This window comes from Oncorhynchus masou, chromosome 5, assembly GCF_036934945.1.
Source record: "Oncorhynchus masou masou isolate Uvic2021 chromosome 5, UVic_Omas_1.1, whole genome shotgun sequence".
NCBI classification, from domain to species: domain Eukaryota; kingdom Metazoa; phylum Chordata; class Actinopteri; order Salmoniformes; family Salmonidae; genus Oncorhynchus; species Oncorhynchus masou.
The window spans coordinates 19,640,365-19,652,876 of record NC_088216.1 but is presented as its reverse complement, the minus strand read 5'-3'; the positions used below and the strand labels follow the sequence as shown (position 1 = coordinate 19,652,876).

The 12,512-nt window shown below is 45.3% G+C and overlaps 1 protein-coding gene across 1 annotated transcript in view; it reads right to left on the bottom strand.

The window, feature by feature from the left end:
* LOC135536315 (glutamate receptor ionotropic, NMDA 2B-like) overlaps nt 1-12,512 on the bottom strand; it is a 138,290-nt gene that overhangs the window by 42,115 nt on the left and 83,663 nt on the right. The window contains 4 exon segments of the mRNA XM_064962676.1: nt 843-996; nt 2,308-2,476; nt 9,196-9,404; nt 9,971-10,085. Coding sequence (XP_064818748.1) covers nt 843-996; nt 2,308-2,476; nt 9,196-9,404; nt 9,971-10,085 — 647 coding nt within the window.

Here is a 12,512-nt window from a genome sequence, read left to right as displayed (position 1 = left end):
AGCCTATCTTCAAAGAAGCATCTTCAAGAGTGAATGGGAAGGAAAATTCAACTCGGTAGTTTTGTTCAGGACAATACGACAAGTCACCGGATACCGGACAACTACGAAGAAGGACAACAGTAGAAGACTTGTTGGAACCATTTTGGACAATCAGAGCCTTACGAGCATGCCGTGAAAAGGCCCAACCCCCTTTCAAAGATTGCCCTGTTCACCGAGAGATCCCTGGCGAACCCAGGCTTTCTTACTCAAAGCGGGCAGTGGTTCGTGTGCAAAGTATATGATTACTGTAGGTGAGAGTAGTTTCTGAATGTACCAATGTTAAGTTTCTCTGTCCCTCTCTCTCTCCATCTCTTCTTTAACAGACATCCATGTTGTTGTCATTCCGCTAGGGATCTATTTTCAGTGTATTAGTGTATTTCAGTCTCCAGGCAAATGCTGGTGCAGTGTGTGTATTTTTATCATGTGTTCCCATTTAATTAGTTAAAAAAAATAATTATGAAACCAATTTGTGTAATACTGAATCATAAGTAAGGCTCGGGTATTTGCAGATGCAAGGAGGTTACGACTGTTCAAAGTGATGATTTAATACACGGTTATGATTAATAAGTTGACTGTTTATAGATGTGATAGGTGATGTGATAACTCTTTAAAGAACCGCTCTCATGGTGCCCCAGACCCTAATGAGTTAATTGTTACAAGAATAATTTAATTGGGTAACAATTAAACATAGTTAGCTAATTAGATAAATAACAGTCTTCAGAATAATGTTAAAGTCAAGTCACGACATATGGATGTGAAGCATCTCCATCAACACCAGGTGCCAGTGGTACTCTGATTCTCACCAAGGAAGGCGGAGGGGGAGACAGTGCCGTTGCTACGGGAGACCAGGACACTGATCCCCGTCTCGATGAAGGGCACGGAGAAGTCAATGACCTCAGACCTCTCTGCGTTGATGGTGAGCGACCCCACGGCCATGTGGGCCTTCTTCTGCTCCACCTGAGTCAATGAGAGAGACAGGGTCAACTGGAGGTCATTTTGGATCTGATACAAAACAGGGCCGAGAGAAACAGTGAAGGAGCAGGAAACTGGGTTACTACTTTATAGTACAACTGTAGACTACTAAATATCAATGAGAGGTCACCTTTTCCCTTCACATACACTGCCATTTTAGATCTGATACGAAACATGACTGCCAAAAAATAATGAAGGAGAAGGAAACTGGGTTACTACACTGTATAGTGAATCACTCCTACAACTGGAAAAAGCTCAGTTCTTGCCACGAACCTTTCCCTCCCCTGCTCTCTCCCCTATATCCTAATCCCTCCCTCCACTCACTCACTCATTCCCCTCCCTGCTCTGAGTCTCTACAGGTATATTTAGCTGTTAATACCTGAGGCCTTGGGCAGTGTATAAAAGTGGGCCACAACAGGCTGTGTTAACAGGGTAAACACATAGCAGAGTGAGCATGAATTATTCCCTCCCCTCTGCTCTCTCCCTCTTCTCTCCCTCCTCCTCCTGATGTTTTTCATTTGTTTGTGCCCATTTCTCTCTCTCATTTATTTTTTGGGCTCCCTCCTTCTCTCCTATCTAAATGAAATCATTAGCCGCGTACTTGGATGATGAGAACAGGCATGCCTGTGCATTTGCATAAGCCGGTTGTGCCTACGTTGACACGTCTCCCTGTCGTTTTACTACAGAATCCAGTCAAAGGCTTTATAACGCCAGAGGAAACCATTCCTCAGCATCTCTGTCCCTGATATACAAACACAACATTGATCAGTTGTCAGGCAAGGCTACACGTTTCTTTGTCCCACCCGCAGTCGTTTAACTTGTACAGTGCTGTATCTAACACGTGCTATGTGATTTAATATGGGAATTAATGCCGGCAAGGTAGGGGGCTCTTCCCACTGCTAACTCTCCCTCTCTGAGTCTGATGAAGCCTCCTCTCCTCTTCTCTCCCAGACTTGAAATGAGCGGATCAAAGCCCCCCGCAGGCTAGGATATAGAGGCAGTCAAATCAGACCTGCTGGGTTCAAATAGTATTCATCTTCTGTCAAAATCCTTTGTGCTGCACTCAATTGAGCTTGTCTGGCACGATAGAAGCAATAGAATAGTCAAACCCCACCCTCCTAGCACTTCAGGCAGGCTCAGTCAATCAAACAGTCAAAGTATTTGAACACATTTCAAATACTAATCGAACCCAGATCTGGAAATAAGGAGATAAGAGTCAGAATGCCAAAGGAGAAAAAAAGAAGAAGAAAAAAAGGGCCAAAGAGAGTCAGTGAGAAAGAACGGACAAACTCCCACCTCCCCGACCATTCCATTCCAGGTGCCGTTGATCTTCTTGCCGTGCTTTCCGTTGGTGACCAGGTAGAGGTCATAGGTGAACTTGACCTGCTTGGCAATCTTCTTCAGGATGTCGATGCAGAATCCTTTACAGCAGCGCTTGGTGTACTGGCCAGGTACTGTCTGGTTGCTGAAAGAGAGATTTTCTTATTTATTTTCCCTTTTGTACTTTAACTATTTGCACATAGTTACAACACTGCATATAGACATAATATGACATTTGATATGTCTTCATTATTTTTGAACTTTTGTGAGTGTAATGTTTACTGTTATTTTTTTAATTGTTTAATTCACTTTTATTTATTATCTATTTCAGTTGCTTTGGAAATGTAAACATATATTTCCCATGCCTATAAAGACCATTAAATTGAAAATTGAAATTGAAACAGAAGGAGAAAAAACAGAAGGAGGAGGATAAGAGAGAGAGGGAGTGAGAGGGAGAATGACAGAGAAAGAGAGATAGAGTGACACACATAGAGATAAATAGAAGGATAAGGGTGAGAGGAAGAGCAAAAGAAAGAGAGGAAAGAGAAAAACGAGGATAATGGGACACAGGAAGAAATCAATGACCAGGTGGGTAAAAGGGCAAAAATAATTGGGGTAAATCAAAGAGAGGTAGAAGAGAGGGGGGACAGGTACATGATGATCAGAAGAGAAGAGGCACAGGTACAGGATGATCAGAAGAGAAGGGGGACAGGTACAGGAGGATAAGAAGAGAGGGGGACAGGTACAGGAGGATAAGAAGAGAGGGGGGATAGGTACAGGATGATCAGAAGAGAGGGGGGACTGGTACAGGATGATCAGAAGAGAGGGGGACAGGTACAGGATGATCAGAAGAGAGGGAGGACAGGTACAGGATGATCAGAAGAGAAGGGGGCAGGTACAGGATGATCAGTAGAGAGGGGGATAGGTACAGGATGATCAGAAGAGAGGGGGAAAGGTACAGGATGATCAGAAGAGAAGGGGGACAGGTACAGGAGGATAAGAAGAGAGGGGACAGGTACAGGAGGATAAGAAGAGAGGGGGACAGGTACAGGAGGATAAGAAGAGAGGGGGATAGGTACAGGATGATCAGAAGAGAGGGGGACTGGTACAGGATGATCAGAAGAGAGGGGGACAGGTACAGGATGATCAGAAGAGAGGGAGGACAGGTACAGGATGATCAGAAGAGAAGGGGGGCAGGTACAGGATGATCAGTAGAGAGGGGGGATAGGTACAGGATGATCAGAAGAGAGGGGGAAAGGTACAGGATGATCAGAAGAGAAGGGGGGACAGGTACAGGAGGATAAGAAGAGAGGGGGACAGGTACAGGAGGATAAGAAGAGAAGGGGGCAGGTACAGGATGATCAGAAGAGAGGGGGACTGGTACAGGATGATCAGAAGAGAAGGGGGCAGGTACAGGATGATCAGTAGAGAGGGGGGATAGGTACAGGATGATCAGAAGAGAGGGGGAAAGGTACAGGATGATCAGAAGAGAAGGGGGACAGGTACAGGAGGATAAGAAGAGAGGGGGACAGGTACAGGAGGATAAGAAGAGAAGGGGGGCAGGTACAGGATGATCAGAAGAGAGGGGGGACTGGTACAGGATGATCAGAAGAGAGGGGGGACAGGTACAAGATGATCAGAAGAGAGGGGGACAGGTACAGGATGATCAGAAGAGAGGAGGACAGGTACAGGATGATCAGAAGAGAAGGGGGCAGGTACAGGATGATCAGTAGAGAGGGGGATAGGTACAGGATGATCAGAAGAGAGGGGGAAAGGTACAGGATGATCAGAAGAGAGGGGGACAGGTACAGGATGATCAGAAGAGAGGGAGGACAGGTACAGGATGATCAGAAGAGAAGGGGGGCAGGTACAGGAGGATCAGAAGAGAGGGGGGATAGGTACAAGATGATCAGAAGAGAGGGGGACAGGTACAAGATGATCAGAAGAGAGGGGGACAGGTACATGATGATCAGAAGAGAGGGGGACAGGTACAGGATGATCAGAAGAGAGGGGGACAGGTACAGGATGATCAGAAGAGAGGGGGACAGGTACAGGATGATCAGAAGAGAGGGGGACAGGTACAGGAGGATCAGAAGAGAGGGGGATAGGTACAGGATGATCAGAAGTGAGGGGGATAGGTACAGGATGATCAGAAGAGAGGGGGACAGGTACAGGATGATCAGAAGAGAGGGGGACAGGTACAGGAGGATCAGAAGAGAGGGGGGATAGGTACAGGATGATCAGAAGTGAGGGGGGATAGGTACAGGATGATCAGAAGAGAGGGGGGGCAGGTACATGATGATCAGAAGAGAGGGGGGATAGGTACAGGATGATCAGAAGAGAGGGGGGATAGGTACAAGATGATCAGAAGAGAGGGGGACAGGTACAAGATGATCAGAAGAGAGGGGGACAGGTACAGGATGATCAGTAGAGAGGGGGATAGGTACAGGATGATCAGAAGAGAGGGGGAAAGGTACAGGATGATCAGAAGAGAGGGGGACAGGTACAGGATGATCAGAAGAGAGGGGGGACAGGTACAGGAGGATCAGAAGAGAGGGGGATAGGTACAGGATGATCAGAAGTGAGGGGGGATAGGTACAGGATGATCAGAAGAGAGGGGGGCAGGTACATGATGATCAGAAGAGAGGGGGATAGGTACAGGATGATCAGAAGAGAGGGGGGATAGGTACAGGATGATCAGAAGAGAGGGGGGGCAGGTACATGATGATCAGAAGAGAGGGGGACAGGTACAGGATGATCAGAAGAGAGGGGGACAGGTACATGATGATCAGAAGAGAGGGGGATAGGTACAGGATGATCAGAAGAGAGGGGGGATAGGTACAGGATGATCAGAAGAGAGGGGGGACAGGTACATGATGATCAGAAGAGAGGGGGATAGGTACAGGATGATCAGAAGAGAGGGGGATAGGTACAGGATGATCAGAAGAGAGGGGGGCAGGTACATGATGATCAGAAGAGAAGGGGGACAGGTACAGGAGAATCAGAAGAGAGGGGGACAGGTACAGGATGATCAGAAGAGAGGGGGACAGGTACATGATGATCAGAAGAGAGGGGGATAGGTACAGGATGATCAGAAGAGAGGGGGATAGGTACAGGATGATCAGAAGAGAGGGGGGCAGGTACATGATGATCAGAAGAGAGGGGGATAGGTACAGGATGATCAGAAGAGAGGGGGATAGGTACAGGATGATCAGAAGAGAGGGGGGGCAGGTACATGATGATCAGAAGAGAGGGGGACAGGTACATGATGATCAGAAGAGAGGGACAGGTACAGGATGATCAGAAGAGAGGGGGACAGGTACAGGATGATCAGAAGAGAGGGGGACAGGTACATGATGATCAGAAGAGAAGGGGGATAGGTACATGATGATCAGAAGAGAGGGGGATAGGTACAGGATGATCAGAAGAGAGGGGGATAGGTACAGGATGATCAGAAGAGAGGGGGCAGGTACATGATGATCAGAAGAGAGGGGGACAGGTACAGGATGATCAGAAGAGAGGGGGGACAGGTACATGATGATCAGAAGAGAGGGGACAGGTACAGGATGATCAGAAGAGAGGGGGGATAGGTACAAGATGATCAGAAGAGAGGGGGACAGGTACAGGATGATCAGAAGAGAGGGAGGACAGGTACAGGATGATCAGAAGAGAAGGGGGCAGGTACAGGAGGATCAGAAGAGAGGGGGGATAGGTACAGGATGATCAGAAGAGAGGGGGATAGGTACAGGAGGATCAGAAGAGAGGGGGATAGGTACAAGATGATCAGAAGAGAGGGGGACAGGTACAGGATGATCAGAAGAGAGGGGGACAGGTACAGGATGATCAGAAGAGAGGGGGACAGGTACATGATGATCAGAAGAGAGGGGGGACAGGTACATGATGATCAGAAGAGAGGGGGATAGGTACAGGATGATCAGAAGAGAGGGGGATAGGTACAGGATGATCAGAAGAGAGGGGGGGCAGGTACATGATGATCAGAAGAGAGGGGGACAGGTACAGGATGATCAGAAGAGAGGGGGGACAGGTACATGATGATCAGAAGAGAGGGGGACAGGTACAGGATGATCAGAAGAGAGGGGGGATAGGTACAAGATGATCAGAAGAGAGGGGGACAGGTACAGGATGATCAGAAGAGAGGGAGGACAGGTACAGGATGATCAGAAGAGAAGGGGGCAGGTACAGGAGGATCAGAAGAGAGGGGGGATAGGTACAGGATGATCAGAAGAGAGGGGGATAGGTACAGGAGGATCAGAAGAGAGGGGGGATAGGTACAAGATGATCAGAAGAGAGGGGGACAGGTACAGGATGATCAGAAGAGAGGGGGACAGGTACATGATGATCAGAAGAGAGGGGGGACAGGTACAGGATGATCAGAAGAGAAGGGGGGGCAGGTACAGGAGGATCAGAAGAGAGGGGGGATAGGTACAAGATGATCAGAAGAGAGGGGGACAGGTACAGGATGATCAGAAGAGAGGGGGACAGGTACATGATGATCAGAAGAGAGGGGGGACAGGTACAGGATGATCAGAAGAGAGGGGGACAGGTACAGGATGATCAGAAGAGAGGGGGACAGGTACAGGATGATCAGAAGAGAAGGGGGACAGGTACAGGATGATCAGAAGAGAGGGGGACAGGTACAGGATGATCAGAAGAGAGGGGGGACAGGTACAGGATGATCAGAAGAGAGGGAGGACAGGTACAGGATGATCAGAAGAGAGGGGGGACAGGTACAGGAGGATCAGAAGAGAGGGGGGACAGGTACAGGATGATCAGAAGAGAGGGGGACAGGTACAGGATGATCAGAAGAGAGGGGGACAGGTACAGCATGATCAGAAGATGGGGGGACAGGTACATGATGATCAGAAGATGGGGGGACAGGTACAGGATGATCAGAAGACGGAGTGACAGGTACATGATGATCAGTAGACGGGGGAACAGGTACAGCATGATCAGAAGACGGGCGGACAGGTACAGGATGATCAGAAGACGGGGGACAGGTACAGGATGATCAGAAGACGGGGGGAGAAACAATAAATAAACAGTGATGGTGAGGTTGACAGGAGAGGTGAGAAGAGGATGAAATGTCAATAATAAAAGGAGGAAAGGGCAAGGAATGAGAGGCAGGAGCTCCTGGGAATTTAGATAGGCCAGCACAAGAGAGATAAATGGAGTGAGAAAAAAGGAGAGAGAGAAAAGGAGTGAGAGAAAAAGGAGGGCAATGAGGGGAATACATTATGGGAGGGAAAGGTGAAGTGGAGTAACTGAAGAAGGGTAAGTGTAGTGAAGCGTCAACAAAATGTGGACGAGAAAAGTAAAATAGTCCAGATATAGGAAGAGGGAGGGAAGGGATGGGGGTTATCAGAAGACAAATAGATTGAGAGAGAATGAGAGGATGAAATGGAGAGATAGATTAAATGACCAAAACACCTGAGCGGGGTCGATGAAGACCGGAAGCTTTAGGTTCAGGCTTTGCCTCTTTTCTGCTTTTCCCCTAAAACCAGATGCTTCCATTTTATAGATGCCATGAAGGTCCTAGACATTTTCTGCCCTTAAAGTAGAATTTGAGCTCTGTTTTTAATAGAGATATTGGTCTGTTTTTAATAGAGATATTGGTCTGTTTTAATAGAGATATTGGTCTGTTTTAATAGAGATATTGCTCTGTTTTAATAGAGATATTGCTCTGTTTTAATAGAGATATTGCTCTGTTTTAATAGAGATATTGCTCTGTTTTAATAGAGATATTGCTCTGTTTTAATAGAGATATTGGTCTGTTTTAATAGAGATATTGGTCTGTTTTAATAGAGATATTGCTCTGTTTTAATAGAGATATTGCTCTGTTTTAATAGAGATATTGCTCTGTTTTTAATAGAGATATTGCTCTGTTTTTAATAGAGATATTGCTCTGTTTTAATAGAGATATTGCTCTGTTTTAATAGAGATATTGGTCTGTTTTAATAGAGATCTTGATATGTTTTAATATAGATATTGGTCTGTTTTTTATAGAGATATTGGTCTGTTTTTAATAGAGATATTGCTCTGTTTTAATAGAGATATTGCTCTGTTTTTAATAGAGATATTGCTCTGTTTTAATAGAGATATTGCTCTGTTTTTAATGGAGATATTGCTCTGTTTTTAATAGAGATATTGCTCTGTTTTTAATAGAGATATTGCTCTGTTTTTAATAGAGATATTGCTCTGTTTTTAATAGAGATATTGCTCTGTTTTTAATAGAGATATTGCTCTGTTTTAATAGAGATATTGCTCTGTTTTTAATGGAGATATTGCTCTGTTTTTAATAGAGATATTGCTCTGTTTTAATAGAGATATTGCTCTGTTTTTAATGGAGATATTGCTCTGTTTTTAATAGAGATATTGCTCTGTTTTAATAGAGATATTGCTCTGTTTTTAATAGAGATATTGGTCTATGGTTCTCATAGGATTTTGAGCTACAGGTATGACAACCTAAACATTGACGTCTATATTGAATTCTGATCACAGGAGGCTGCTGAGGAGAGGACGACTCATAATAATGCCTGGAATTGAGTGAATGGGATGGTATCAAACACATGGAAACCATGTGTTTGATGTGTTTGAAACCATTGCATTGATTCCATTCCAGCCATGACTATGAGCCTGTTCTCCCCAATTAAGGTGCCACCGGCCACCTGTGATAGTGATATAGGTCTATAGTTTTCACAGTGTTTGGAGTTGTTTCATGAAGGAGGTAATGGTATAAACGGCTGGAGTTGAATTTGGCATCAGCACTCAATATATGATCAATAGGAGAGAGGGAATACAGTATAGGGTTGTGTATTTGGTTAAGGTGGATCCTCGTTGTCTTACAGTATTTTAAGCTGTTTCCTGCACGGCACTGTGTTCCTCATGCAGGTGCCACTGAGGGGGTCCACATCCTCCACGATGACAAAGGGAGCCTCCTCCAGCGTCACGATGGACAGGTGGTCGTCCTCCCGGGCCTCCCCATCGGAGAACAGCTCGAACCTGGGCCACACGTGGTACTTCATGGACAGGGAGCTGTTCTCCCACTTACCCACCTGGGGATGGGAGGAGGGAAGAGAGAGGGGAGGGAGAAGAGAGAGGAGGGATGAATGATTGGGTGGTTTGCATAATCATAAATCATCAGGGACAAATAAAACACAAATAAAGAGAGAGAAAGAGAGAGAAGAAAGAGAAAGAGAGAGAGAGAAAGAGAGAGAGGAGGAAGAGAAAGAGAAAGAAGAAAGAGAAAGAAAGAGAGAGAAAGAGAGAGAGGGAGGAAGAGAAAGAGAAAGAAGAAAGAGAAAGAAAGAGAGAGAAAGAGAGAGAGGGAGGAAGAGAAAGAGAAAGAAGAAAGAGAAAGAAAGAGAGAGAGGATAAAGAGAAAGAGAAAGAAGAAAGAGAAAGGAAGAGAGAGAAAGGAAGAGAGAGAAAGAGAGTAAGGAAGAGAAAGTGAAATACACAGAGAGAGAGAGAGAGAAAGAGAAAGAGAATGACAAAGAAAGAGAGAGGGGGAGAGAGGAGGAAAAAGGGTGTGAGAGAAATCAAAGAAAGAAACCAGAGAAAGGGAGAGAATGAGAGAGAGACATAGAAGGAGAAGGAGAGGAAGACGAGAGATACTCACCTTGTCCCAGCGTCTCTGCTTGTCGAGCAGGGTGATGACCAGTTTGGGATGCATCTGGTATCCATCCTCACTGAACGACAGGTTACGTCCCTCGAACGTCACGTTCATCAGATACCTGCGAGGAAACAATGTTACTATAGTTATTACACCATGACAAGACGGGTTAAAGAATGTCTTAAAGCTGCAGTCCGTAACTCAAACAAAAACAATGACTTGACTGATACCTATGGGCAAGAAACTTCACAATTGTTGTTACTGCTATAATAAGAGTAACTGGATGTAAAGTGTTACCCACTGAACACTCTAGTATACTGTATGACACACTCTGGTTTCACACTACAGTAACATTCATACATTTGACTAAAATCAGAAGGTACTCTTATACGGGGAGACTTACAATAACACGGGTGTTACAAAAGATTGCCTTTGCGTCCCTTTGACATTTTAAGTAGAAACTGTGCGTCAATATTGAATTTTAAAAGGCTGTTCTATGAAATGAAGTGCCCTTTTAATATAGACCACATGGAGAAATCAATAAACGGCGCTTTTTGACACGTCCCTCCGTGCCCCGCCTGTGACTTTTTAACACGCTCTGTCATAATGACGCCCTCGTTACTTTGTTGCTTTGACAAAGTATTTTCTTAACATTAGTATTTATTTCACGTGATCGGTGATTCATTTATGCACGTTGAAACTATTGCTTTGGGAAAACAATATTCTAAAGAAACATTAATCATCTAATATTTTCTGGGGTTTTGTGTTGGAAAATTGAGCGGGTTGAGCATTAACCTGTCAACCCTGTTACCCATAGATGAACAGGCTCAAATGTTTAACACTCCCTGATGCAGATAACAAGCTTCCATTTCACATCACAAGGGGATTTATGGCTGATTTCAAATGAAATCGTCAACCCTGTTACGGTCAACCCTGTTACGGTCAACCCTGTTACGGTCGAACCTGTTACGGTCGACCCTGTTACGGTCGAACCTGTTACGGTCTTTTTTTTTTTTAACATGTGCTCTTTATGTTAAACTTCTCAAAAGGCAACGAATTGGTGGAATGACCCAACCGCATATTTTCGGTTCTAAATCAACTGCAAACCCTAATGTTCACAGTGGAAATGATAACATGGTTGCAGAAACACACACAAATGCAAAGAAGACATGAAGGCATTGAATTTGAGAACCTGAGTTATTGTATGTTAATGTTCCTGAGGTTGCTTGGTCAGTTTTTTTGACCTGTATTTAACTAGGCAAGTCAGTTAACAACAAGTTAAGCTACCGTAGCACAGATGATCCACTTTGAGAGTCTGTAACACACACATCTGACAGAAAGAGGGAGAGAAGAGAGAGAGAGAGAGAGAGTAGAAAGAGTAGAGAGAAAGAGGGGGAGAGAGAGTAGAGAGAGCGAGAGAGAGAGAAGAGAGAGTAGAGTTGAGTTGAGTAGAGCGAGAGAGTAGAGAGAATGAGGGAGAGAGAAAAGAGAGAGAGGAGAGAGAGAGTAGAGGAGAGAGTAGTGAGGAAGAATAGAGAGAGAGAGCGTGAAGGGAGAGAGAAAGAGGAGAGTAGAGAGAGAGAGAGGAGAGGAGAGAGTAGTAAGAATGGGAAGAGGGAATAGAAATACAGTGTAGAGAAAGCGGGAGAGAGAGAGTAGAGAATAGAGAGTAAGAGGGAGAGTAGAGAATAGAGAGTAAGAGGGAGAGTAGAGAATAGAGAGTAAGAGGGAGAGCGAGAATAGAGAGTAAGAGGGAGAGCGAGAATAGAGAGTAAGAGGGAGAGCGAGAATAGAGAATAAGAGGGAGAGCGAGAATAGAGAGTAAGAGGGAGAGCGAGAATAGAGAGTAAGAGGGAGAGCGAGAGTAGAGAATAGAGAGTAAGAGGGAGAGCGAGAATAGAGAGTAAGAGGGAGAGCGAGAATAGAGAGTAAGAGGGAGAGCGAGAATAGAGAATAAGAGGGAGAGCGAGAATAGAGAGTAAGAGGGAGAGCGAGAATAGAGAGTAAGAGGGAGAGCGAGAGTAGAGAATAGAGAGTAAGAGGGAGAGCGAGAATAGAGAGTAAGAGGGAGAGCGAGAGTAGAGAGAGAGAGAGCGAGTCATATTGTATAAAGTGCTTGTGTGAATAAGTATCAGCATGTACTGTGTGTGTCGACAAGTGCGTGCCACTGCCAGATAAACTCAACTCATTCTCCCCCACCCGTGACCTGCCACCCTCCTCTTTCTCTCTCTCTCTCTCTCTCTCTCTCTCTCTCTCTCTCTCTCTCTTTTGCTCGCTCTCCTTTCTGGTGTGTTGGTTGCTGCGGATACGGCCGCCGTCTCCATGGCAACGCTCTGCCAGCCTCCGAAACAATTCTAGTCCAGGAAATAAATACATACTCTATAAATGAGACAGCGAGAGAGAGAGGGAGGGCAGCAACGTGCAGAGTTAAATGTGTGCTTAATGAGATTCCCGAGACAGCTAACTGGCAGTAACAGAGAGAGAGGGAGGGCACCAGATCATTTCAACAATGAGGGGAAAGAACAATGGACAGATGGTGATGAAGATG